At 41.3% G+C, this 27616-nt stretch overlaps 1 protein-coding gene across 2 annotated transcripts in view; it reads left to right on the forward strand.

Annotated features, from left to right (window-relative positions):
• The first annotated feature begins 13758 nt into the window (after positions 1-13758).
• TRIM28 (tripartite motif containing 28) overlaps positions 13759-27616 on the forward strand; it is a 30071-nt gene continuing 16213 nt past the window's right edge. For both annotated transcript variants that reach the window (XM_020815386.3, XM_073004456.2), the window contains exons 1-5: positions 13759-14307; positions 24019-24131; positions 24289-24421; positions 25099-25234; positions 27143-27259. In XM_020815386.3, coding sequence (XP_020671045.3) covers positions 14010-14307; positions 24019-24131; positions 24289-24421; positions 25099-25234; positions 27143-27259 — 797 coding nt within the window. In that variant the 5' untranslated portion in view covers positions 13759-14009. The remainder of the gene's footprint in view (positions 14308-24018; positions 24132-24288; positions 24422-25098; positions 25235-27142; positions 27260-27616) is intronic.

Below are 27616 nucleotides of genomic sequence, written 5' to 3' on the forward strand. Positions count from 1 at the left end.
CCGCCCCCCTGAAAAATGAAATCGCCCCCTGGGGGGCATTATCGCCCACGTTAAGAACCACTGGTCTAGAGGGGTGATGGAGGGATGGGGACCCCCGGATTTCAGCCCGGCTTGGAGTCCAGCCGTATTTGCACTACTGCTGCCATTCAGCTCCTTTGGAGGAAATTCCGTGCAACTTAGTGGGAATTGTTTATTTTTATATGTCACTGTTCTCCCCATGGGGAACCCAAAACAGCTCACAGCCACCATTAAAATTATAAAATCATCACCGTTGTTAAAAATACCATTAAAACTGTATTTTAAAAAACTGAACATTTATTAGAATTAAAATCAAGATTAAAAACAATTTATTTTCTTAAATTTAATAAACATCATGTTTATGAGACGCCCCCATTGATTAAAAGCCTGCCTGTTATGTGATATCACATCCCTTCTGATCTATGGTGACCCTACACACAAGGTATTTGAGATATTACAGTGCACATGAACAGCCAGTGTGGTGCAGTGGATAGAGTGTGGGATTAGAGACCTGGGTTCAAATCCCTGTTTAGCTGTGAAAACTCACATGGCAGCAGTGGTAAGGCCATTGTTTAAACATCTCACATACTTTCAGTCCTGTTAGGTTCACCATAAGTGTGACGCAGCTCAGTGGCATATAAGAACAGCAACAAAGAGTGCAAGAACATGAACCATTCAGAACGGAAACTCTCTGACATGCAGGACTTCTAAAATGGAATTCAAACTGTGCAGACAATCTTGCCTGAACCCATTTTCTATTAGGCCTCTGAAAACAACTCTTTCCGTTCATGATTTACTCTTATCACATGGCTAACAGGTGTGACACCAGAAACATCCTGGACCCCCAAACTTCCTAGTGCTGTGGCAGGATCTTGGTACCACTGCTGTGGAGAAGGGACATAGAGCAAAGCAATCCACAGGTGTGAGAAAATCCTCATGCACAACAAAGTAGGAAGTTGTATCCAAAACATGTGCTGGCAGCAAAAGGGAAGTGAGACCAGGCCCTCATTGAGTTATAATGTAACATAAGCAGAGTACTTGGATAACACTGTTTTCTACCTAGAATTATGCAACTGTATGAATTAGAAGAACATACTACAGTTGCATAATTCTAGGTAGAAAACAGTGCTATCCAAGTACACTGCTTATGTTACATTATAACTCAATGACGGCCTGGTCTCAGAAGTTTCTCTCCACTGGGAGACTCTAAGGCAAAATAGGCTCAGCCTCCCAACAAGAAAAGAGAAGTTAAAAGTGTGTGTGTGTGTGTGGGGGGGGTGTCTTTTAGAAAGAGGACATCTGGTCACCCTAGCTCAGCGATGACGAACCGATGGGCACACATGCCACAGCTGGCACACAGAGCCCTCTCAGTGGGCGCGTGACCATAAGTCACCATCGAGAAATACTTACCTGTCCTCCGATCCCAGATTTTGGCACTCCTCTCTGCTGGTGCGGTGGTCCAGCAGAGGGGTGGAATGGGGACCATTACCAGTGTAGCCCAATGGGGGATTGGAGGAATGGTATTTCTTTGTTAATACCACCCACAGCGGCGGGGGGGGGGGGAACCACAAGCATTTAACCCTTGTAGTCTAGGAGCAGTTGTTTTTTTTTCTAAAGTACAGGTAAAACCTCAGTATTTGGGTTTTAATTGCAGTGTTGGCACTTTGAAATAAATAAGTTGATTTTGTGTTGCAGTTTGGGCACTCGGGCTCAAAAAGGTTCACCATCACTGCCGTAGCTATATGAGATGTTCAAAGAGTAGCCTACTGTGGCCACCCTCCAGTGAGTTTCTACGGCCAGAGATGTGAGCTCAGGTCTTCTGAATCCTAATCTTACTCTTCATCTACCACACCACACTATCTTACCTCTTTGTAAATATGCACAAGCTCAGGCAGTAAAAATAGCATCATTATTGCTGTTACATTATCAAGGCCTGTGCCATATGTAAAGGGTCCTAGGCAACTGCAGTCTCTCCGTTCCTCCAGAAATGCAGGTAGCAGTGGCTGTGGTTGCTTCACCTGGCACTCCTCATAGTAGATTTTTAAAAATTACAATATAGCTTCGCTGAAATCCTGTAATGTAAGGTTATGTTGTCTAAATCTGATGATGTCATCAACTGCAGCTGTCTTTTGGTAATTACAAGTTTCCTCTCTTCCCCCCCCCCCCGCCCCCCCAAATGTTCTAGGATCCCTTTGGTCTTGGGGAGGTCTTTGAGGAAAACAGGACAGAGACAAGAAGTTTTAAATGTCTGAAAATTGTCACTGCTGGTGCCGACTATCCAGAAAGGCTTCCCCAGGACCTAAGGGAGCCTAGAAACCTGCTGATGGGGAGTGGGGGTGACAGAAGGAAACTTTTAATTACAAAAATATGACAGTGTCTGATAATGTTATCAGACTTACACAGCAAAACTTTACATTACTGGATTTCAGCCAGTATAATTTATTGCAATAAAAATTCATTATTAAAATATTAATTAAAATCCATTAAAGTTTGAATTGAATTAATCAGCTAATAATTTTAAATCTGTGCTGAGATCCATGCACTTCACATTTGGTTAAGTGATAAAAGTAGTGACAGCAGTTAAGTACTGTAAGCCTATGAGTCTTACAAGGTCTAGATTTGTTATTTATTTATTTTTGTCTGCTAAACTAGATTTTGTACTTAATATATTAAGCTTGGATTATTTCACTGTAATATTGAATTTACTCTTTATTTCTGGATAATTTTGGTTTTATTTGAATTTATGGCTGTTTTTACAAAAAGAGTGTTTTCTTCACGCTCTCCTCAAGTATGATTTGTTTTAACTAGTTTTGGACAGAGTCTGCAGTGAAGAAGCAGGATATGAACTAACTGTAAACAGCAGATTACAAAAAAAAAAAAAAAAAAAAAAAACAGAGGACAGGAACAAGTGAAAATTCCAAGACATTGAAACAGTAGATTTACTCAGCTGTAGGGGAATGCAAATTCTTTCTAGTAGTATAAGAAAAAGTATGTGAATAGATATGAGAGCTCAGATTCAGGACGAGATAGATGTCTTGAAGCTGCACTATTTGTGAGGACCTCGCAGGCTGATAGGGAATAAATTGTGATTTATGGGTCAGAAATACTTTGAATCCTAGAAATAATTGCGAGTCCGAGATCCTTCACTCTTGTGTCACTTGTGGCCAAAATGTAAAAGAAACAAAATGAATGTTACATATCATATTTTCTGGATAGCTTAGTGGTTTAGGTATGGTTGGGAGTTCGATTTCCCATTTTGCCTCCTTAACAGGAGTAGGACTTGATGATCCATAGGGACCCTTCCAGCTCTGCAGTCTTAAGATGATGATGATGATCTCCAAGCAATGGTTGGCCACTCCGTTTTCCGTCCTATGAACTTCTTTAAAAATGTATTTGCACATTAGTTTCAGGATTCCACTTATGTGCACTGTGTCCTTGAGGGGGTAAAATATACTTGCCTTATTTTCCCATTATTTTATCAACCTAGGCATAAACTTAAAGAAAGAGTGTTTGGGGGGAAAATAAGCAGAATTCAGAGGGTAATTAACATGGCTGGCATGGGTAAGGATGAAGTACTTCTTCATCAATTCTGAGTCAGTGCTTCCAACAGCTCCTTGATGCAACTGCTGAGCTTTTCATACAAGACATGGGATGGCCTAGATGAATGAGGCTTGCTAGGCTAATATCACATTCCCTGTCCTCTCTCCACTTGACACACATGCATTTTTGTTGTTGTGGGTTTTTCGAGCTCTTTCAATGGCTTCCCTGTGCAGTGTAACATAAAGATTGCTGATGTTGTCCAGTATTTCAGTATTTTGAAATAGAATTTCATGTCCAGCTTGTTTTAGGGCATGTTCAGCTACTGCCGATTTTTCTGGTTGTTTTAGTCTGCAGTGTATCTCATGCTCTTTGATTCTGGTATGGATGCTTTGTTTTGTGATTCCAGAATATGGAAGACTTCTATTTCAAAATACTGAAATACTGGACAACACCAGCAATCATTATGTTAGACTGCACAGGGAAGCCACTGAAATCCACAAACACCAGCAGAGCTTCAACAAAAAAGAAGAAAGTTTAAAACTCAACAAAACTTGGCTCCCAGCACTGAAAAATACAGCCTGCAAAAGGTCGACAAACTCTACCCAGCCACAAGGACAGGGGATCACTACACACAAAAGACCAGCTAATGACACCCATCAACCACAGGAACAGATAATCTCTTCTCCTTAGCACAAGAATACACCCACAACAATACACACTAATCACCCATCTACAGAAAAATACAAAAGCCTATCTCACAGCCATAAATACTGAACCCCCAAGCCAACTACACTAGAGCACAGAGTGCTGTCCTCTGAAGCTGCCGGCCACAGAGACTGGTGAAATGTTAGGAAGAACAACCTTCAGAACACAGCCAAAGAGCCCGAAAAACCCACAACAACCATGCTCTCTAGTTCTTTTAATGGCCAATTCTGAGAAAACACCCTGGAAATATTTGTAAAAAGACAAAACTAACTGATACTCCCCTAATCGCTTAGCATAGATAACCAAATAGAATAAAGCTTGGGGGGGGGGGAATCCAGTGAAATGCCTCTAAAAATGTCTCTGTGTGCCTGCTGAAAGTGTTAAGTACATTTTGACTTGTTCTATACCTAAAAAGTAATTTTATAAGCTAGTGTTACACAGATTTGTGTTTTTGAATTACAACTTCCGCAGGCTGCCTGGGAATTCTGGGAATTACAGTCCAAAACCACGTTGGTACTCCTCAATTTCTGAGTATATTTTACATTGTTCACTACACAAAAATAACTTCTTAAAGGTAACTATATTGTTTGTAACTAGTAATAGCCAAGCTCTGAAAATAGTAATACAAATTACTGAATGAAGGAGGCATATACTGTATTAAGGTACAACACAATAGGCAGCCTAATGTAGGTGTCTAAAGGAATGCTCATCTGCTCAGAACCTAATCTACTCACCTCCCTAAGGAGGCTTAAATTTTGTTCCCTCTCTGCATCATTTCCTAAACAGCCAGGCATTTTGATATGAGTGTCATATCCAAAAAGAACAGCCCAGCAAATACTGTGCAGCAAAGGCAGCTACTTGTTTTCTGTCTGATGCTTTTCGAAAACTGGCATTTTTAAATCTGCCTGTACTGTCACGTAAGCATAAACAACCAATTTCTTCAGCACACTGTAGCTCAACTCTAAGCCAAGTTACGTATACCTTACAGATCACCTGTTACTAGATGCAGAAATCTGTTAGTGTTCCAAAGACATGGTTCAGGCAGACTTTCCTGATTCCAGCAGACTTGCTAATTAGGTCTTTGCTCACACAAAAACTGCACTTTGTGATTATCAACCAAAAACAATTCATATCACTGTTTGCATTCCATTTTCAGCCAGGAAGTTGGGAGGAAGATTGGGCAGCAACGAGGAGCATTTGAAGTTTGAAGATCAGTGGGTGGAACTCTCAACATCCGTTCTTACATTCCTAATTCATGTTGTAAAATAAAACAAAACAGCCAGATGGTGGCATGGCTATCACCCAACCTGGACTAAAGCTAACAGTCTGCTGCCACTGAATACCTGTGAAGTTGTAAACAGGGCATTGCTGGATTAATTACTTGCCTTCAGTAGCTCTGTCTTTTTCATCTCTCTTGATTCTCTCCCTATGGCTTTGTGTTCCTCTGATAGGAACCTTTAAGATCTGTTATCTCAACATGCCTTTGTTCCTTTTCTTTTGCAACATTTTATCTTTGGAAGTCCTTTCCCTCCGATAGCTACATTGTGCACTTTTTAAGAAAATTGTTTGAAAATTATCTGTTACCCTGTATGTTTTCTAATTATTGTAGGCATTCTGGGGCACTATCTTTTACTAGTTGCTCTTCCCTTTTATTTTCTGTATGTTTCTTAAACCCACCTGGAAGTTGCTTAATAGACTTGGAAGCAAAGTAGGAAGATGAATGAATAATAAAATAAAATGGGATTGTGGAGAAAGACAATCAATGCAGCACTTATGTGATAGAGGCATTCTTCCCCTGTCCATGAAGATTTATTTTGCTCAGATCATTGATAGATCTGTATCTTCTGAGAATTTTTGTCTAATCCAATTTAGAATCTAACAGAGCTAACAGACACCATCATCTCTTGTGGTTGTGAATGCCATCTGTTTATTATGTGTTTGAGGCAGGCAGGATAGAATTTCCCAACCGTGTTTTAGAATGATTTATGAGAGGGTTTCTCCACCATTATCAACTTCTCTGCAATATTTAGTTTTGCAGGCTCAAGGGGAATGTTTACTGTGTTTTGGCAAGTTCTCAACCTGTGTGGTGCAATGTTATAATTAACTGGCCTGAACAACAGCTACCCACAGGAATATAGACCCAGAATGTCCCTTCGAGTCCTCTGTTGAAGAGCTTTTGTTTCAGTCTTACAAGGGTGCAAACGAAGGAACCAAAGGGCTCTCTAGGAAAGCATTGGCTCACTGGATCCACAGTACATCAGGAAGCAATAGGCAAGATTGAGTGTATACCATAATTCTGCTAAAAAAAGAACATGGTAGAAGAATCAACTTAACAGAAAGAAAGAAGTTCGGAAGTGCAAGACTTGGTTATTTTCTATTCTGTGCCCTAAGGCAGAGCACATCAAGAATTTTCTGTGGGAACAGCTTCAAAATGACACTCATCATGTGAGTTTATTGCAGAAAAATACCTGTACAAGTCTGGTAGCACCTTGAAATTGAACACATTGACTATGGCAGAATAATTAATTCAATGTATGATGTTATATGCTCACTAGTCTCCAAAATTATACAAAGTATGTTATTATTTTTAACGTAATCATAGTAAGAACTGAATGTCCATAACTGGCATCATCAAGAGATCCACAAATTGAAGAAGTGCCCTCCTTCAATTCCATCTCTAGCTGTCCACTTTCGCTGCCTGAATTAAGTGAACAGCAACAAGAACAAGGAGATTGAACAGCTTGTTTTCTCTTCTTCTTCTGGGCAGCAGTGGGAATCGGGTTCAAGTGAATGGTAGGATTTGTTAATTGGCAGGTTTGGACCTGTCAGAACCTACTTGTAGACCCAATGTAGACTGAAAACCACTAATGCTTTACAAAGCTTATTGCACAAATTGTTGACACAACAGGAACATGATACAATATAACCAAGGGGTATACAAGTTCCCAGACATGCTTGGGAGTCCCTGGGTCCATCCAGGCACAGCCCTTGAGCCCTTGTGAAGGGCTACTACAATCTGGGCAAAGAGTTTTTAGAACTTAAACTCCCTACATTGATACCTGCAAAGGAGAATGGAATGTAAGCATTATCCCACCCCAGGGGAGGAAAACTAGTGACACACACGAATTCCTTTTCTGGCCAGATCAGCATGCTATCAGCTTGATAAGTTACTCTGGGAACTATAACTTTGAAAGTACAGGATGTAACTACCGGTGCCGTTTTTCTATATTCAAGGCTCCCAAAACACTTAACTTTATTGTTGTTACAACCATAGATCAACCGTGTTAGATATACAGGACTAAAAATGCAATAACAAAGCACACAGTATTTACAATCAATACAAAGCAGACTTAAATTCAGATTACAATTAAGTATGAGTTCCTAATATGATTATTACAGTGATCTAGTCATCTGTTCCCTTATTGTACAGGCTGCTGCATGGAATTATGCAACCTGTAATTTTGCTTGAGGAATCAGAGGAAAGAGACATAAAATTCATCAGGTCAATATTGCTGAAAAATAAGTAGATTGGATGAATCTTTATAAAATATGAGTACAGCGGGACATGTCCCAGTTTCCACCATGCCAGATTGGCAGGGGCAAAACAAATGGTCATAAGGGATACATATCTTCCTTCTATAAAGGCCGAAGGCAAATCATTGAAACAGACCAGGGAAATCTCTGATGTCTTACAAATTCTAAATTTTATTGATTTTATTGTGATTCCTAGCCACTGGGTAATATGGTACCCATGCTCTCTTGAGTTGGAGGGTTGTATTCCAGATCTGCTTCCTAATAGCTTGCTTGTCTCTATAAATCCCAAATGTAACAGGACCAAAGGGCATCCCAAACCACTGGTGATAGAGATCGGTGGAATAGTGTATGAATCTAATTTACATAGCAAATTTCCAATCCAATGTCAGGGTAAACAATAAGTGTAAAGGTTGGGAGGCAAGAGCCAAATGATACAACTAGTACATTGCCCTGGTGCTTTTTAAATCCAGAAACTGCCACTCTTCTTTTAATTGAAAATATAATACTGGCAGGACTTGGAAATGTTATTTTTTTGAACCAGAGCTGTTGGCTAGTAGATGTGTTGAGATTTAGTTTAAAATTTTAACATTTCCAAGATCTGGATTGGGACTCATAGTCTTCCATCTTACAGCTTGGCCCCCACTTGCAAACCCATAAGAAGCTGCCTTATACAGTACTGTAGGTATAGGTGAGCGCCTGTAATTGGCTCACCTAGCCCAATGTTATCAACAATGACTGGCAGTAGCACTTTAGGATTTCTGGCACCTTTCTTTCCTAGCCCTACTTGAAGATCCCTATTGTTTCCTGGTGGACTTCCATTTAGGTGTTAATCAGGCATGACTTTATTGGGCTTCTGATATCAGATTAGACTGGTGTGCCTAGGGTGGTATACGTAGTCAGATGCTCTGTGTCTCATATGAACATTTAAAAATTTAGAACAAATTAGAAAAGAAAGTAGGACTCCCAGTGTTGTGTAGTGGATAATACGATGGACTAGGACTTTAGAGACTAGTGTTTATGTCTCTGTGCAGCAGTGGAAGTTAACTGGGGGAGTAGAACTGGTAAAGCCACTCCTTACATATCTCACTTAACTATAAAGCCCTATTAGGTTTGCTATAAGTCCATTCCAACTTGATGGCAAGCACCAATCAACTAGGAAAGAAAGTAAGTTCACACATTTGTTTTTGGTGAATAAAGTATGTACAAGAGAAGTGCTGTTTTTCAATGACAACAGGAACTGATAAGGGATGTGTTGGTTCTGGATTTGCAGCACAATTGCTTTCAGGATATGGGATTGCAACTCTATAGCAAGCTATGGTTTTAAGGCAGTGTCATCCAGTGGATAATAGGTTGAATCCAGCATTAAAACTTAAATACAGTATTTAACTTAGTCATGTCAGCTATACATTACAAAGAACTCTGGCTGAGTTACCATAACTTCGGTTTCTCCATTTGAATAATAGCAATAGCAAAGAATTTCCTTCCTGTAAAGTTCTGAAGACACATTTTTCATTTACTCTGGTTATATTTTTGGTCATCTAAGAATTCAAACAGTATATGATAATCTTGTTTCACTTTATTTTAGTTGCTACCAACACCTCATTCTATCAAGTCTGCCTTTTTAATTATTGCAACAATGGAATTAAAAGGCAGGAGGGCAGTGTTCCCCATTGACAATGTAAAAGCAAAAGATTGTCGGTTCTGATTGCTTTAAATCACCCCATTAGCATCTAAATACTTACCCCATGCCCTGAGGTGCTCAATGGCTAGGGAAGCCAATGTTTTTTTGCCTAGAAATTCAACAGTTGTCCCTTCCAATAATATATTAGCAATTAAAAAAAAATTAGTTCTACTTCCATCTCCACCAGTGGCCATAAGACTACAAAGAAAGTATCATGCTTGCACACTGGGATACTAAAAGGCTAACAGGGGAACATTTTTTAAACCACCCCTCCCAATTTTTCTGGACTTAATTTGGATTTTATTTGATAACATGGTTTTTAAGGACAAATCTATCTCAAGGTAATTTCTTTTTAGGATATATTATAATCCAAAGGTTATATAATGAAATAAGGATTTTTTTTAACATAGTTTGAGACTATATATTTATGCAATGTTTATTTTATTTTTTGTAAATAAATCCAATTAAATCATTAATGAGAGCCCCAGTGTCAATCCTCTCCAAGAGATTTCTGTAAGATTATTTTGGGTAATTTTTCTATATAAAAGATACCATAATTATCTAGAAGGTAATTTTTAAAATCTAGAAGATGCTTGGTTTTGTGGTTCTCAAAACTGTGAATGCGTTTCTGCAGAGATAACATGCCTCCTCTTAACAAAAAAAATGTGTAAAGCTGAAAAAAGAGATGTGAATCCTATTATTCATCTGCAAATAGATGTCAAGCAAATACAAGAATATATACGTTATATAATGTTTTACAGTATTTTATTTAAATAAAACAATTTAAATGACTATTGTTAATGTTGATTTTTCTTCTTCAGTAATGTACAGCAGAAACGGTATCCAAATATCAATTTATTAAACTGGAGACAGTTCACATCACAATGATTTATTAATTATCTGTTTCAAATGGTTAATAGCCAAACAAACATTAATTTTCTGATATAACTGTCAAAATAACCTGAAACGTTATTCTTAAAAAAATGAAACCAAATGAAACCTTCGTCTGGGTTGTAAATACTGTATTACAGTTACAGCAAAAGTGATCTTTTATGTAGAAAACTATTATTTAAATTGAGTCTTATGATTAATTTACATTGTGATTAAATCCACCCTGTTCAGAATTAGTTGAAACAGAAATAATTTGTGTAGGAACTTGTTCTAAGAAGCACATGCACACTCCCCTTCTTTAAATACATTCATTGCCTTTTAGTTTAAGAAAACTCAGCAGACAGCAGAATTGCAATTTCCACTTGCTGCTGCTTTTACTAATTACATTGGACACCTTTTTCCTCACAAGAAGCCATAAGAGGTACAGTGGACCACAAGGATGTGTCATCAGCACGTGCAATTTCTATTTTTATTTATCTTCTACATTCCCCCCCTCCCTTCCTAGTAGTCTCCCAACAGGGCTAGGTTTCTTCCCTTCACATATGTCCTTAAAAAACAAACAGTCCTTATGAGGAACATAAACAGAACCATCTGCAATCTGCTGTGTGTTACTTGCAGCCAAAGGAATAATAAGCTGATAAATTCCAGGAAGATCCAAATAGTCAACAATGTACTGTGGCTTAGAGGCCCAATGAAATCTTTTTCCAAACTATGTAGCCATACACTTGATGTTATCATACCAAAAACAATTTGTTGTTTGTTCTTTAGTCATGTCTGATTCCTCGTGACCCCATGGACCAGAGCACGCCAGGTCCTTCTGTCTTCCAGTGCCTCCCAGAGTTTGGTCACATTCATGTTGGTTGCTTCGCAGACACTGTCCAGCCATCTCATCCTCGGTCGTCCCCTTCTCCTCTTGCCATCACACTTTCCTAACATCAAGGTCTTTTCCAAGGAGTCTTTTCTTCTCATGAGATGGCCAAAGTACTGGAGCCTCAGCTTCAGGATCTGTCCTTCCAGTGAGCATCAGGGTTGATTTCCTTTAGAATTGATAGGTTTGTTCTCCTTGCAGTCCAGGGGACTCTCAAGAGCCTCCTCCAGCACCACGAAAAGCATCAATTCTTCAGCGGTCAACCTTCTTTATGGTCCAGTTCTCACTTCCATACATTGCTACTGGAAAACCATAGCTTTGACTATGCGGACCTTTGCCAGCAAGGTGATGTCTCTGCTTTTTAAGATGCTGTCTAGATTTGTCATTGCTTTTCTCCCAAGAAGCAGATGTCTTTTAATTTCATGGCTGCTGTCACCATCTTCAATGATCAGGGAGCCCAGGAAAGTAAAATCTGTCACTGCCTCCATATCTTTCCCTTCTATTTGCCAGGAGGTGATGGGACCAGTGGCCATGATCTTAGTTTTTTTGATGTTGAGCTTCAGACCATTTTTGCGCTTCTCTTTCACCCTCATTAAGAGGTTCTTTAATTCCTCCTCACTTTCTGCCATCAGAGTGGTATCATCTGCATATCTGAAGTTGTTGATATTTCTTCCGGCAATCTTAATTCCGGTTTGGGATTCCTCCAGTCCAGCCTTTCGCATGTATTCTGCCTATAAGTTAAATAAGCCGGGGGACAATATACAGCGTTGTCGTACTCCTTTCCCAATTTTGAACCAAACATTTGTAGTCTTTCTACCTCTGCACTATATCTTTTTCTACCTCTTTCTATGTCTGCACTATACCTTTCTTCTGTATATCATTTTCCAGATTATATTCATGGGAGCAATAGCTGTTTTGATTTAATAAAAATATAAGCTTGTCGGCTGGAACCACTGTTTTTTATTAACCAGGTGACATTGAGAGCCACGTTGGCTGAAGAGTAGAGTTCCTTATCTAGGGTACCAAAATGTTCTTGGAGTACAACTCCTGGAAATCCTAGCCAGTAAGCTAGTGGTGAGGAAATTTAGTCCAAGAACATCTGGGGACCCAAGGCTGGACAAAGCGGGGACAAACCTGTTGCCCCCTGGGCTGTTTTTTGCTGCACCCTTGCCACCTCCCCCTCCCTTTTTTTCTGACAAAAAAGTTGAATTGTAGCTTCTGGAGAAGCTGTGATTTACCTTTCAAGTACTGTAGTTAATGTGTAAACTTCAGGGCTCATTCCTGCATCATTTAAATTTCTCAAAATACTGTATTTTCAAAACTGGAAATTGTATTTTTCCCACTTCATTTTTGGTATTGGCAGTTCTGACAGCCTGTGTGGCACCTGGGCAAAACACTGGTTTTGAGACCCTACAAAGTACAGTATCCAGACTTAAACTCAGAAATGGGCAGTGGGGCCCACCAAATGCTTTCCACATGCAACTGGATAGGAAGTGGTGAGCGCTGGGAGTTGCAACAAGTTTCTTTAAATAAATGCTAATAGCGTGACTTGTGAAGCAATTGTGAGTCCAATTCTAGTTATCAGCTGGAATGGCAAAGTTAACATTTGTAGTTAACAAAGACTGAAAGGTTTGTACTGTATATAAATTTTTGTGTCAGTGATACTGGTACTACTTCAAATACCTTCCCAGTTCCCAAATAACTTATAAAAAAATCAAGCAATAATTGATGCTCGCTGCCCCAAATACTCTTGATGTTGTCCGTTTTGAGGAGAAAATTATCTGATGCATGTATTAACTGTGGTCCTTCTGACAGGAACAAAAAAAAGGAGAGGTTTAAAAACTAGCAACTTCAACGTGTATTATTAGGTTCGTGCTTTCAGCCGTCTGAGGTTCAGCCATTTAGCGCCCGAAAGGAAACCTCTTCAATGTCCAATATGGAGACCCAACAGGGAACCGTGCAGGGGAGCCAGAATCGTTGGCTCAATCCAGGCAGGTAGCGCCATCAATACCTTCCCTTCAATAGTTTATCCCAGTCAATCTAATACCGTGCTCCTCCCCCTCTTCCCTCATAACCGGGCGCGGTTGCTAAGGTTTCCATCTCTTAAATTTTTTTCCCCTATGCCCCGCCTTCTCCACTGAAGAAAACCTAAATCTGAGATTTCGTGCCTCGGTGTGTTCTCTGCCCAATCTAATAAAAGGGATTGGACGAATTAACTAGCCCCGCGGCGTTCGATTGGACAGTTTTCTCTTCATCTTCATCCGCCCTCCTTGAGATGTCCCGCCCAAATAAAAAACTCATGCTAAAGCTCTGGCCCGTGTTTAACGTCGCCGTATGATGCGCGGCCTCATCGGCGGCGACTGATTGGTTTAGAGGGAGCCTAGCCCCGCCTTCGACGAGGGTTCGGTGGTATCGACTTGGCTATCTCCCATCCTGCCCCCCAAAATTACCCGTCATTCGTTTGGCCTGGTGGGTGGCGCTAAGGAAGGAGAAGAGGAGGGGGGTGGCGGCAGCAGCTGCAGAAGCGCGAGCTGTGACTGAACGAGGCCTTCGTTAGCTGCGCGCGCTGCTCCCCTTGTCCTTTTTTATTCCTCCCCCCCCCCTCCCGTCGCTTAGCGTTTCGTGCGACCTCGAGGCGCGTGCCGAGCGTTCCATCCGCCCCGCGAGACCCGCCAACGTTCCCTTTCAGAAGCCCGCGAGGCCCCGGACTCTTGCGCCTGCGCTCTCGCGACTCTGTGATATAGTACTGTAGTAGCAGTAGGAGCGGCGGCAATGTCGGCCTCTGCAACGGCCCCTGCTCCCGCGGAAGCGACTGGCGGCGGAGGCGGCGCCGCTGGGGACAAGCAGCACTCCTCCTCCTCCTCCGCGACCGCCACGACGGCATCCGCCAGCGCCACCGCCACCACCCCTGTCAATGTGGAAGGCATCGACCTGCTGGAGAAATGCGCCGTGTGCCGCGAGCAGCTCCGCTCCGAGCGGGACCCGCGCCTCCTGCCTTGCCTGCACACCGTTTGCAGGGAGTGCATCAAAGTGGAGCCCGCCCCTGCGGGCAACAACAAGGATGGCCAAGGTGAGCCAGGCGAGTGGGTGGGGGAAACCCCGTGAAATAGCCATTCTTACAGGGTGTCTCTCTCTCTCTCTCTGTGGGGGGAGTAAAGACCTGAGGAAAAAATGATCTTATGGAGCGATGAGGAGAGGGGGGGATTTTTGCTTTGGAGGGGGCGGAAACCCAGGATGCATTGTCTTGTTTCCTTCCCCAAACACGGGAGTGTTGCATTGTGTCGTTTGCAACACGTTCGAGGACCTTCGAGAGCCGCTTCTCGTTGCCCTCTGGGGGCTGTGATTTTCTTCCCCCCCCAAAAAAAATTCTTTGCTTCCACGGGGGAACAGGAGCAATCATGCCTGTGGAGAGTGCTTTGGGTTCCTATAAATGGGAGTGTAAAAATGGAGGCGGAGGGAGGGAGGGGGCGGGGTGAAGCGACATGGGAGGTATATAGCTTTTTAAAATGAACATAGCCAGGAAGATGGACGCGAGGAGATTTTTGTGTGGCGGGAAGTGTACGTTTAGCGTGTGTGTGTTTCTGTGCCTGTGCGTGCCCAGGCCGTGAAGGCACGGGAGGCGGCAGAAGAGGGATGCTGCGGCGGGCGAGTCGGCCGTGGTGGAGGCGCCTCTATGGCGGCCGAGCGAGGTGCAGCCAGGGAGGCGGGGCCGCGTGCCTTCCGATGAGGGGGGGAGGAGGGTGGGCATCGCGATGTTTGCGGCGGGGCCTATCGCGAGAAGTGGAGTTCCTGCTCTGCCTTGGAAGGTTGGGCAGGGAGAGGGGAACGGAGGGGGGGCGCGTGCTAGGGTCGTGCTTAGTCTCTGCCCCCCCCGGTTGTTTCCCCTTCTCTGTGTTCTCTTCCTGCCCGAGTTCTCGATTCGAGAAAGGAAGTGTAGTCCAATTTAAGAGTGGAACCAATATCATAATCTGGTTTTCCATCCTAGTGTATTTCATCTTTCTTCTCCAGTGGCCTTAAGGTGGCATGTGCAACTGGCCCTTGTCCGTTTTTTTCTTGTGGCAATAACCGTTTGAGGATGGGGTCAAGGATAAGGGAGAGGGAAGTGAACCCAGGGAGGTTTATTCCTAAGTGGTGATTAGAGCCTCAGGAGGAGAAGTCTTTCAGTTTGATGTGAAGGATGTCTTCCTGCATTGATGAGAAGTGTCCAGTACATAATGTACACAAGGCATGTTATTGTGGTGGTTGTGTGTATTTTTGCACAGAGATTGCAATTCTAAGCTTACTCGCTAGCAGTAGCAACACTGCATGGAGTCTATAAAAAGGGTACAATATGCAGGTGATGTATAGGTTTGTTGCCTGAGTTCCCCCAAAGATACTTATGCTGCAGTCTTTGGTCCTCCTTGGATTTATAGCTTGAATAAACATTGAGGTTGCACAATGAATAATTCCAAACTGTCTCTTCCTGCAGTTGATAATAAAGGTCTTAGAACCACACAAAGTTATGTGTCACTGGAACTTAGATAGCACTGTAGGTTTTCTTGGAAGTGTTCTTATCTATGTTTTCTGCAGTTGGTTTATATGAAGGAAGCAGATATCTGTTAATTATCTACAAGTGGAAATTTGGTGTGCTTCAAGGTCTTTTCCACATTAAGGATCTCCTGATCAGTGTTTAAAAAGTGTTGCCCTATTTAAAGAACCAATTCTACTGAGTTCATTGGGATTCACCCATAGGCAAGTGGGCATAGGATTGCAGGAGATATGTAGAAGTAAGATTAAATGGAAGAGATAATTAGTTCTTGGCCACTTCTCTAAAAGTAGATATTTTAGGTCAGCAGTGGCAAACCTATGGCACACATGCTACAGCTGGCACGCAGAGCCCTCTCTGTGGGTACGCGAGCCCTCAGTCACTGGATCGCTACTCTCCCCCAGCCAAAACTGAGGAGGTGGCTGCAGCCACTGTGCTGGTGCCCCAACAAGCGGTGGGCCAGGATCCGGAGCAGCTGGTGCTGGTGGCGAGTCTGGAGTGGGACCTCGAGACACTACCGTGCCCACTTCCGGTTCCACTGGGGAACAGGAGCAATCATGGGATTGTCCCTTCTGCCACCACTTCCGGTTCCACCACTACCACTTCCGGTTCCACTGCTGCTCACCGCCTGCTGTCTCCCCCCCCCCCCCCAGTTTGGGCACTTGGGCCCAAAAAGGTTCACCATCACTGCTTTAGGTTGTGTTCATGAGAACAAAGAAAAGACCTTCTCCTGTTCGCATTTGTTATGACTGATTTGTACTGTTTACATTTATATGTGGCTGAAATGTTCCCTTTAGAGAGGAAGACACTAGTTTTGTTTGATGAAAAACTGGTTCTTTCAGGATTACATGTATGACGGAGAACTCTGTAATTCTCTAATGTGGAAATGGTTTAGCTGCCTTGTTTCTTCTAGATTAAGTTTTTAAGTTTCCAGTTGATTTTTATTGTTAATTGTAATGCACATGTCTATCCAAATACTACTTGTACAGTACTTGAACTAGTAATCTATTAATATCAACATGTTTTGAAAAACATATTTAAGCAATGGGGGCAGAATATAACATATTCTGTTCTCTGGAACATGGACCTAGTGGTTCTGGGTATACTCAGGTGCATTTTCAGTCTGTCTGCCAAGCCTTCTAAATTGTGAGTTATTTGCATTGTACTCTGACAGTTTTTTTTGTGTGGAAATTTGTTGTGGGAGATAGGATAGTCTGCATTTAAGATGTCCTTGAGTACAAAAGGGTGTGTCAAAATAGATTGAATCTTATCAGATTGGAAAATTTGATATATAGACTTCACTCAGTTATAAAACTGCCTTGAAGTGAAAGGTGCAGCAACAGATTTGGTAGAGTGGATTTGTCTCCATTCAGCTCCTAATGGGAGCTGTAGTTATTATATTGAGGGTTAGGCGTCACCTGCCACTGCTCCACAGTTTAGTTTGAGTGGGATAACATGCATTATGGAGACTATTCATGTGTTCTCAGTACATTAGGTCAAGACAAGGAACCAGTCTAAGCATATAATGCCTTGCTTTGTATGTGTAAGAGAGGCAGGTGCACGTTCCATTTACAACAACAAAAATCAGAAAATGTTTGTTTGATATTATATCCTCGAAGGCTTTCACAGCCAGGATCCGATGGTTGTTGTAGGGTGTTTGGGCTGTTTGGCCATGTTCTGGAGATTTTTCTTCCTAATGTTTCGCCAGCCTCTGTGGCCGGCATCTTCACAGGACAGAGTTCTAACTTCAGAGCACTCATCTTCTCTGAAGATGCCGGCCACAGAGACTGGCAAAACATTAGGAAGAAAAACCTCCAGAACACGACCAAACAGCCCAAAAAACCTACAACAGCCATTTGTTTGATATTGTTTACATTTTTCTTGCTTGTAGCACACTCTAGTCTGCAAAAGCTTACACAAACCAAAGCTGTTAGTGTATTCTTGAAGGCTTTCATGGCCGGGATCTGATGGTTGTTGTAGTTTTTTTCAGGCTCTTTGGCCATGATCTGGAGGTTTTCCTTCCTAACCTCTCGCCAGTCTCTGTGGCCCGCATCTTCAGAGGACAGGAGTTAAAACTCTGTGTTCTGGTGTAGTGTGTGGAATAGTTGAGCATTTGTAGTTGTGGGGTCAACTTTTTGTCCTTTTCAGGAGATTGGGTGATTATGGTGGTCAGGGTGTTTTTTTGTTATGGGTGTATTGTTGTGATAAGATGATCTGTCACTGTGATTGATGGATGTTGTTAGCTAGTCTTTTGTGTGCAGTGACCACCAGTCCTTGTGGCTTGGTAGAGTTCCTTGACCTTTTTGCAGGCTATATTTTTCAGTACTGGGAGCCAGGCTTTGTTGAGTTTTAGACTTTCTTCTTTTTCCTTGAAGCTATGCTGCTGTTTGTGAATTTCAATGGCTTCCCTGTGTAGTCTAACATAATGACTACCTGGTAGCCATAAAGGTGCTGTATGACTCTTTGTTCTTTCTGCTGCAGACTATTGAGTGGTATGACTGCACTGAATATAATGAAGATGGCATTTCCAGATTATCCTTCAGAGGCATAGTCTTGGCAAGATAGCTTATATAAAATGCTTAACAAACTAGTATTATAAGCAAACAGTAACTTTAAAACTGATTCTCCATGCATTGTAAAATGATTAAAGCAGGCTTAAAAAAAGGTACATCCGTGCATAAAAATCACTAAACATTTCAGAACTGATTAGGTTGGAAAGCTTAAGAAAATATGCTAAAACAAGGGCTTGCAATGTAGACTGGGATGATGATCTAGATGTAAGGCAATACTGCTTGAAGGTCCTGCCGCTGGCAGTCTGACCATCCTATAGATGGAAAAGTAACCTGGGCCTATGTACTGGAAAGCTTAATATATTGCTTCATGGGGAATATTGTTTGACATGTGGTGCTGAAGGAGAGCTTTGTGGATACCCTGGTTTGCTAGAAAAACAACTAAGTAGGTCCTAGATCAAATCAAGCCTGAACTATCTCTGGAGGCAAAAGTATTGAAACTGAAGCTGTCCTACTTTGTGCACATTATCAGAAGGTAGTATTCTCTGGAAAAGACAACAGTGCTCCGAAGGGTGGGGGGGGCAGCAGGAAAAGAGGAAGACCAAATATGAGATGGATTGGTTCTCTGAAGGATTATACAAGCATAAGTCTACAAGAGCTGAGCAGGATTATTGATAGGACGTTTTGGAGATGTCAGAGGTGACTTGACCACTTAACAATGTGAGCAAGGTTTAAGTTGCCTTTCTATATGGAGCAAGTCAACAGATATTTTGTTGTATTCCTGAAGGCTTTCACAGCTGGGATCTGATGGTTGTTGTGGGTTTTTCAGGCTCTTTGGCTGTGTTCTGAAGGTTGCTCCTGATGTTTCGCCAGTCTCGGTGGCTGGCATCTTCAGAGGAGTGGAGTAGGAACTCTGTCCATGCTCTGTTGCTGTTTGTTGGATAGTTGAGTATTTATAGCTGTGGGAACAGCTTTTGTCTTTTTTCAGGAGATAGGGTGATCAGCGTAAGGGGGGAGAGATTATCTGTCACTGTGATTGATGGGTGTCGTTAGCTGGTTTTTTTTGTGCTGACCACAGAGACTGGCAGACTGGCAAAAAGGTCAGGAAGAACAACCTTCAGAACATGGGAAAAACTCAGAACAACCATCAGATCTTTTGTTCTTTATGCTAAGTGCCATTACTCTTAAGATAAACCAACCTTAGTCCAAATTTTCACTTAGGTACAATCTGGCAGTTTTCTTTGTCTTTTTCAGTACAGTAGTTCAGTAGCTCAAGGGCAAATTGGTATTTTAAGTGTGTTAAGATTGATGGCTGTCTTCCCTCAATTCTTTTCAAAGCTATGAAGGCAAAGGATAAGAGTTTACCTCCCCTAATCTTTGCCCATACCTTGCTTTGTGAAGCAAATGAGAGTGGGATAAGGGATTTAATAGACTGTATGGGGAGAGGGAAGGGCATGCTTTATAGCTTCCTTCAATGCCTGTATATAAAGCACAAAACATTCTACAGCTGTCTTCCCTTCTCAGCAGTTTGAACAACAGAAGCAATTGTTGTGACTGGAGCTTCATTTCCCCCATCTTCACCTCATTTGGTAGAGGGGGATTTATTTCAATAAATTTGTGAAGATCTTTGTTGAAATAAAAGTAAAGTTTTGCATTTGGTGTTTACAGGGATGTAATGAGCTGTAGCAGACTTCATTGCCAGCATATCTGATGGAGTTGTATCTCCCAGCAAACTCTTTAGTGATAATCGTGCTCCAGTAGTTGACTTATGGAGACAGGAGGGCCTGGCCTGCTCTGGTCCATGGGGTCATGAAGGGGGACACGGCTGAATAACAACAAGTTGACTTCTTAGAGGGATGTGGTGGTGCTTTGGGTTAAACCGCAGAAGTCTTTGTGCTGCAAGGTCAGAAGACCATCACTCCTAAGATCAAATCGTGTTGCTTGTCCCAGGTCCTCGCCAACCTAGCAGTTCGAAAACACGAGTAGATAAATATGTACCACCATGGTGGGAAGGTAACAGTGCTCCGTTTCTAGGCACACTGGCCACGTGACCATGGAATCTGTCTGTGGACAAATGCTGGCTCTGTGGCTTGGAAACGGGGATGAGCACCACTCCCTAGAGTCGGACACGACTGGACTAAATGTCAACGGGAACCTTTACCTTTACCTAGTTGACTTCTTCCATTGCTTTGTTCTGGGGGCTCTTCTGCACATGCCACACACACAGGAATATGAAGAGTTGGATTTAGTCCTCAACTGACTGAATCCTGTGTTGGTTGCATGTTGAGTTGTCTAAGAGAAGATTATAAACCTTATGTGATCTTTGTGTGCACTGGTGGTTGGCAACCTATTCTGTGCTTTGTTACAAACCCTCACGATATGAAAATACTGCTGCAATATCTTGTCTACAGTAACATTTATTGGTCTTTATTGTGACACTTGCTACTTTGTGTGTTTTTGTTCAGTAGATGTTGGGTGCTCAGTTTTGCATGTATGTGGGTAAGCATAAAATTTGCTCAGCTTAAGCTTTTTTTCTGGAAAAGCAACTCATTTTAGATACAGCCTATGTTTGTAGTGGAGGAGTGATGTCATGCCTGGCCCAGGGCCATTGTTTCATAGTGCTTAGGGGTGGGTTTTTTTTGGCCTCCTTCAGAAGTGAAGGAAATAAGATGAAAGAATTCATTGTATTTTTTTCTTTTTCTTACAGATGGGAGAAGTTGAAAGTGATTGCCTGAGTTTAGGGGGATTATACTAATTCTAGATTTGAATATTGATAATTGCAGACTTTTTGCTGCAGGGAGGAGTCTGGCCTTGTATGGTAGTTTAGATCCAGTCATTAACATAGTGCTCTGAACACACTTGATTTTGTTTTTTTGTTTTTGGAAGGCAAGCTGTTTTGGGCCTGGTTAAGTACTTGTGTCAAACAAGACAGACAAAGATTGACTCTGAAAACATTAAAACAACAACTCTCAGAAGAATGAGATTAAATTTGACTACATGACTTCAGTATGTTGCTAGGCAACAAAGGACCAAAATGACCTTGTAAAAAAGCAATTGCTGCCAAGAATGCAGAGCTAGCTTGCCAATTTAGATAACTGTTTCTGACTGTGCTTCTTAAGAATATAATTGGAATGGGAAGAAAATGTGTCTTAAGTGGTGTACAGTACCTATAACTAGATCCAGTGTAGCTCATAACAGCTAGTTTAATTGGACTGAACTTTTTTTGTGAATGTTTCACAAGGATACACATTTTATCAACACTATCAATCAAAGAAAATACTGTAGATACTTAAGGCACATGGTTTAGAAGGACTCACTGATAATAAATAAAATACTATGTAACAAACATGTAAATCATCAAGGACAAACACATAAATGTAATGTCAGCTTATATCTAGAGATGATACACAAATAATATCTGTTGACAGCTACTACATAGTGAAAATCATTGACTGATGAAAATAGGTAAGACCCTGACTGCTTGCAACAAGTGGAGCTAAGGAATGATATAAAAATAAGCTGATTCAGGGGAGAGACAGAATAATGAGGGTGGAGGAATATGACCAAATATGTATTTCACACTGGCTGGCTGTTACATATGTAGGGTAAGAGCAAATATTTATAATCATTTCATAGTGTCTTGATCTCTATGTTTTAAAATCTAGCTTATGGCTCAAAGAATAAATATTTGTATTTATAGAGTAAGTTAAAATTCTTGTTACTAAATATTTTAGTATAACAATATTAGTTCTATATTCAAATTTAAGCTTTCCAAATAAAAGAAGTCTGTTGTACAATTTATTTTTCTGCCTTGAAATGGTTTGGAATATTTGCAGTTATCCAGAAGACTTTTTCTAAAGTGCAAAATTAGATTGACAGGTGATCAGACAAATTACAAGAGAGCTTTCTATGATCCTAGACCACAGTTTTGTAAGAGAAATTCCCATTGAACTCACTCTAGTTTCTTTCTGAGTAGGTAGGCAAGAGATTGTATTGTAAGATTTTCTACCAAAGTGTTTTTCTGGTCCATAAGTGCATTTGTAGTCTGCAATTCCCAGTGTGGTTATAGTAAATAGAGTGGCAGACAAAGACTCTGGAGAACAGCATTTGAATCTCAACTTGGCCATATAAAATCACTGGGGGGGAGTGAAACTGTTAAAACTGCTCCTTAAATATCTCACTTACGTTGAAACTTCTATTAGAGTTGCTATAAGTTGGTCCCAACCTGATGGCACAGAACACACACACACACAATCTGCAATGTGCTATGGAAGTTTTTTGGTTTATATGATTGGTGCCCAAGGCATTCTTACAGAGACAATCAGGAAGGTGTGGACTTTTAAAAAAAATCTCTTGACATGGAGACGGTTGGGCAGTAGAGATCTGCCCAATTCACTGATCTTTATGTTTGTGGCAGTAACATTAACTGTCATTCTCTAGATGTGATAACTCTGTTCTTTGGGCTGCCTTCTAAATAAACTAAGCAGAGCAGCTGGCCCAAAATGCATTCTGTAGGAGTGGTTCAAATGGGTAGATGGTATTAAATTACAATTTCAATACAAAAGTGAAAATCATTCTTTAGAATGAGATGTTCATGGTTCATGGATGCCTTGGAAATTGAGACTTCAAGAAAAAATTCTTAAATTCATCATCAAAACTATAACTCTTATGTTCCTTATTGAATGCATTGGATCAATTTTCCCCTTTCAGGTGCTTTTGAATTGTTGTTCCCATAATCTCCCACCATTCTGTGTTTGCTGAGACTTTTGGAGGTTTCCCATTCCTGTGTAGGTCTTAGTATAGAATGGGAGGGATGTCTTTTCTTTCTTCCCTTCAGTACTGGTGTATTTTTAATGCTGAGTTGACATGTTATGCAAATTACTAGCTATTTTGCTGAATAGTTTTGGGAAGCACCATTAATGGATGTTGCTAGAATTTGATCAGAATCCTAGAAATGTGAGGAATTCATTTAAAACATAATGCTAATTAATATATATGGTAATGCCATGTTTCATGTCGCTGTAAATATTTAAAAACCAGGGAAGCAAATACATATTATTGCATATTATTGTAATACCAAGCTTAAGAAACATTCAGGGTTTTCTTTAAAGGAAAAAAGGTCAAACTTGGGTAACAGAAATTAAAGGGCTTGGCTAGTAATGATCCATCCATAATGGTGTTTTGAGGGAAAGTTTTCTTGTTAAGTGCAGGAGTAGAACAAATCAAAACCTGTATTATATTACTGAGTTTTGTTCTAGCTCCTAAAATGTAGTACCTGCGTGCAGATGTAAAGAACATGCCATGAAAGGTAGAAAAGAAATAGCGAGACAAGAGAAAAAAATGCTTGATTTCCTATAAAGATGGTGTGAAATGTATACAGTTGAAAAACTAAGTGACATCTAGTCTCTTATCCAAGGTAATGGATAGGTCCCACTGTCCTATTTCATTCTTTGCAGACAAAGATAAACAGATGTATATTTATTTTTTGGTGAGAAAGTAAAGGGAACCAACAAATGCATGTTATGTTTGGGTGGAATTAGAGTGGTTACTGATTGGCTTGATGAGTCGTAGGGCCAGCAAAGCGCTGTGTTTCGTATAACAAATGTAATCTTTAACTGCAAGACCGTTTTATCCTGAAATGGCTATAAAATATAAAACAAGTTATATTTTAGTGGTAGAAGAGGTGGTTTCTGTTCAGTGTTGTTGTAGGATTTTCCTTATGTTTTCCATACCATTTTCTTTACAGTGGTTGACTGCCCTGTGTGCAAGCACCAGTGTTACTTAAAAGACATAGTGGAGAACTACTTTCTGAGGGATGGTGGCACTGAGTCTTTTGGAGATGCTAGAGATGCCAATCAGGTAATGGGATTACTTTCTTTTACAAGGTTTTCATTTCAGTGTGTCTTGATTATTTTTGGATTTATCTTGGGTGTTCCCATCTCTTTGACTGAGTGACATCCTTCGTAGTAAAGAACTCTTCTTAGTTACTACTTAATCAATGTCCTTTTGCCACCAGTGTTGTACTAGCTGTGAAGATAATGCCCCAGCCACCAGTTTCTGTGTGGAGTGCCAGGAGCCCCTGTGTGAAACATGTGTGGAGGCTCATCAGAGAGTGAAATACACAAAGGATCACACTGTTCGATCCACAGGTAGGTGTCCATGCAGCAAGATGACCTTAAGACATGTTAAGTTTTCTTGGTCATGGATACAAGCATTTGTATATGTTCAAGAAAGTGAAAAACCAGGGATGTGCCATTTGGATCCTTGGATTCCCACAGTTCTCCTGACGGAACCAAATTTACAGACATTAATGTGGCTCATCTGGAGAAGAACCTAGCTGGAAAGCTTTATAGCCTGGTTTCTTGTTCAAAAAGGAAGTTAGGCCTTGCTTTTCTTTAGGTCTGCTACAGATCTATACGTCTCTGTTGGTGTGGGTGTGTCAGGTCCAATTTTCAAGTGCAGAAAATTCAAATGGTACATTCCTGATAAAAGCATAGTCCAAGAAAGTGCTGGTGTGAAGTACTTAGTGCAGTTGAAAACCTGTCAGTACAGGAAAAGGTTGTGCACCTCCTTAATCCCACAACACTTGAATTAAGTTAAATCAGGGGAAGGAGTCTTCCAGATGTTTCAGCCTATAAGCATCACGACTCCTGATGTTTACTTTTGATAGTTAGGCCTAGAGGTTTTACCTGGAAGACACCATGCCACTAATCCAAGCATACTAGTTTTCAAACTGTGACTAATTTTTCTTTCATATATACTACTACTATTAATATGTGAGAGGACTGCCATGGAAGTTAACAGATTGGCCTTTGTTTCTTCCTAGGCGCCACCAAATCCCAGGAGAGAGAGAAGACAGTGTACTGTTCTGTCCACAAGCATGAACCACTGGTGTTGTTCTGTGACACATGTGACACCCTGACTTGCCGGGACTGCCAGTTGAATGCACACAAGGATCACCAGTAAGCTCTCCTGTTTGGTGTATGATCTTTTCTAAATGATATTTTCCATCAGCCTGATAGGCTCACACCACTTCTCATTTACCATCTATCTTCCTTTGCCCTCATGCACAGCTCATTTAGTCCTGTATGCCACTGGTATTTGGTCTGTAATTACTTCCATGTGAGTGTGTCCACACCACACTAAATGTACCTGATCTCATATTTGAAAAGGGGTGGTGGGCCTGATTAATACTTTAATAGATGCTACCATAGAATATCAGAGTCCTCCAGGTATAGTTAAAAGATCTTTCTAGTAATCCCAGATTGACACTGCCAATCAGAATTGGCAATACTGGGCTAGGTGAGTTGCTAGTCAGACACAGTGGAGGTTATGTTCTGTGCTGAAGTATGTTTCTGATTCCTGCTGTATACCATCAGGATAGTTCAGTTTCTAGCAGCTGCTAAGTGCTGTTTCATGCTCAAAATCCTCCAAGGTAGGCTTCAGCACTATGTGGACCAAGAACTCCCAGAGGTACAAACTGGATTTCGAGACCAAATTGCTCACATGCGCTGGATTATGGAGAAGGCCAGAGAGTTTCAGAAAAACATCTACTTCTGCTTCATTGACTACGCAAAAGCCTTTGAGTGTGTGGACCACAACAAACTATGGCAAGTCCTTAAAGAAATGGGAATGCCTGACCACCTTATCTCTCTCCTGAGAAATCTGTATGTGGGACAGGAAGCCACAGTTAGAACTGGATATGGAACAACTAATTGGTTTAAAATTGGGAAAGGAGTATATTTTCTCCCTGCTCAATTAACTTATATGCAGAATATATCATGTGAAAGGCAGGACTGGATGAATGCCAAGCCGGAATTAAGATTGCTGGAAGAAATATCAACAACTTCAGATATACAGATGATACCACTCTGATGGTAGAAAGTGAGGACGAATTAAGGTACTTCTTAATGAGGATGAAAGAGGAGAGTGCAAAAATGGTCTGAAGCTCAACATAAAAAAAATAACTAAGATCACCTCCTGGCAAATAGAAGGGGAAGAGATGGAGACAGTGACAGATTTTAATTTCTTGGGCTCCATGATCACTGCAGATGGAGACAGCAGCCACGAAATTAAAAGACGCCTGCTTCTTGGGAGGAAAGCTAACAAACTTCGACAGCATCTTAAAAAGCAGAAACATCACATTGCCAACAAAGGTTTGCATAGTCAAAGTTATGCTTTTTCCAGTAGCGATGTAGGGAAGTGAGAGCTGGACCATAAAGAAAGCTGACCGCCAAAGAATTGATGCTTTTGAATTGTAGTATTGGAGGAGACTCTTGAGAGTCCCCTGGACTGCAAGGAGAACAAACCTATCCATTCTGAAGGAAATAAACCCTGAGTGTTCATTGGAAGGACAGATCCTGAAGGTGAGGCTCCAATACTTTGGCCATCTCATGAGAAGAAAAGACTTCCTGGAAAAGACTGTGATGTTGGGAAAGTGTGAAGGCAAGAGGAGAAGGGGACAACAGGATGAGATGGTTGGACAGTGTCATCGAAGCTACATGAATTTGACCCAACTCTGGGAGGCAGTGGAAGACAGGAGGGCCTGGCATGCTCTGGTCCATGGGGTCACGAGGAGTAGGACACGACTTAACAACTAAACAACAAAAAGTGCTGTTTCTCACTGTTACTTCCTCTGGTAAAATGCACAAAATGGGGATGAGTTCTTTGTAATGCATAGATAATATAGATTTGTCATAGTTCAAGCCAGATATGTATTCTCTCCATCAGTATGCCTGTCCAGCATAGAAAGAGAATGTGAATAACATAACAGTAGAGTACTTTTTATTTTGGTCTTAGATCAGTAGCTTTATATGGCAGCACGATTTTAAACATTGCCAGCAGATACTTGAAACTATTTTCTTCTGCAGATACCAGTTCTTAGAGGATGCCGTAAAAAATCAGCGCAAGATGCTGGCTTCGCTAGTCAAGCGCCTGGGAGAGAAAAATGCGAATCTCCAGAAGTCAACCAAGGAAGTGCGCACCTCGTAAGTTCTCTTGCTCAGAAGGGCTAATGGTTGGGCAGTAGTAAGTTATGTGTATTCAAATGTGGTTTTGGCTCAGAGGTTTCCAAAGGTTATCAAAGCTAGAAGTAATAGGGTTATGCAGACCTTGCGTATTGGACCAAAAAAGAAGAAGAAGAAGAAAAGAACATTGTGGCACCTTAAAGATGTTACTTGCTATATTTTAATGTGTGATTTTGTGGGCAGGTCACTCCCTCAGATGTAAGAGTGGGACTACATGGCAAATATTTATATATACATTCTCTGGTTTGAGGCCATGTATAAATGCATTGCCCGATATGCTAGCACATGTTAACATGGTTGCCTCCTCTGGAACTATAG

This window comes from Pogona vitticeps, chromosome 6, assembly GCF_051106095.1.
Source record: "Pogona vitticeps strain Pit_001003342236 chromosome 6, PviZW2.1, whole genome shotgun sequence".
NCBI classification, from domain to species: domain Eukaryota; kingdom Metazoa; phylum Chordata; class Lepidosauria; order Squamata; family Agamidae; genus Pogona; species Pogona vitticeps.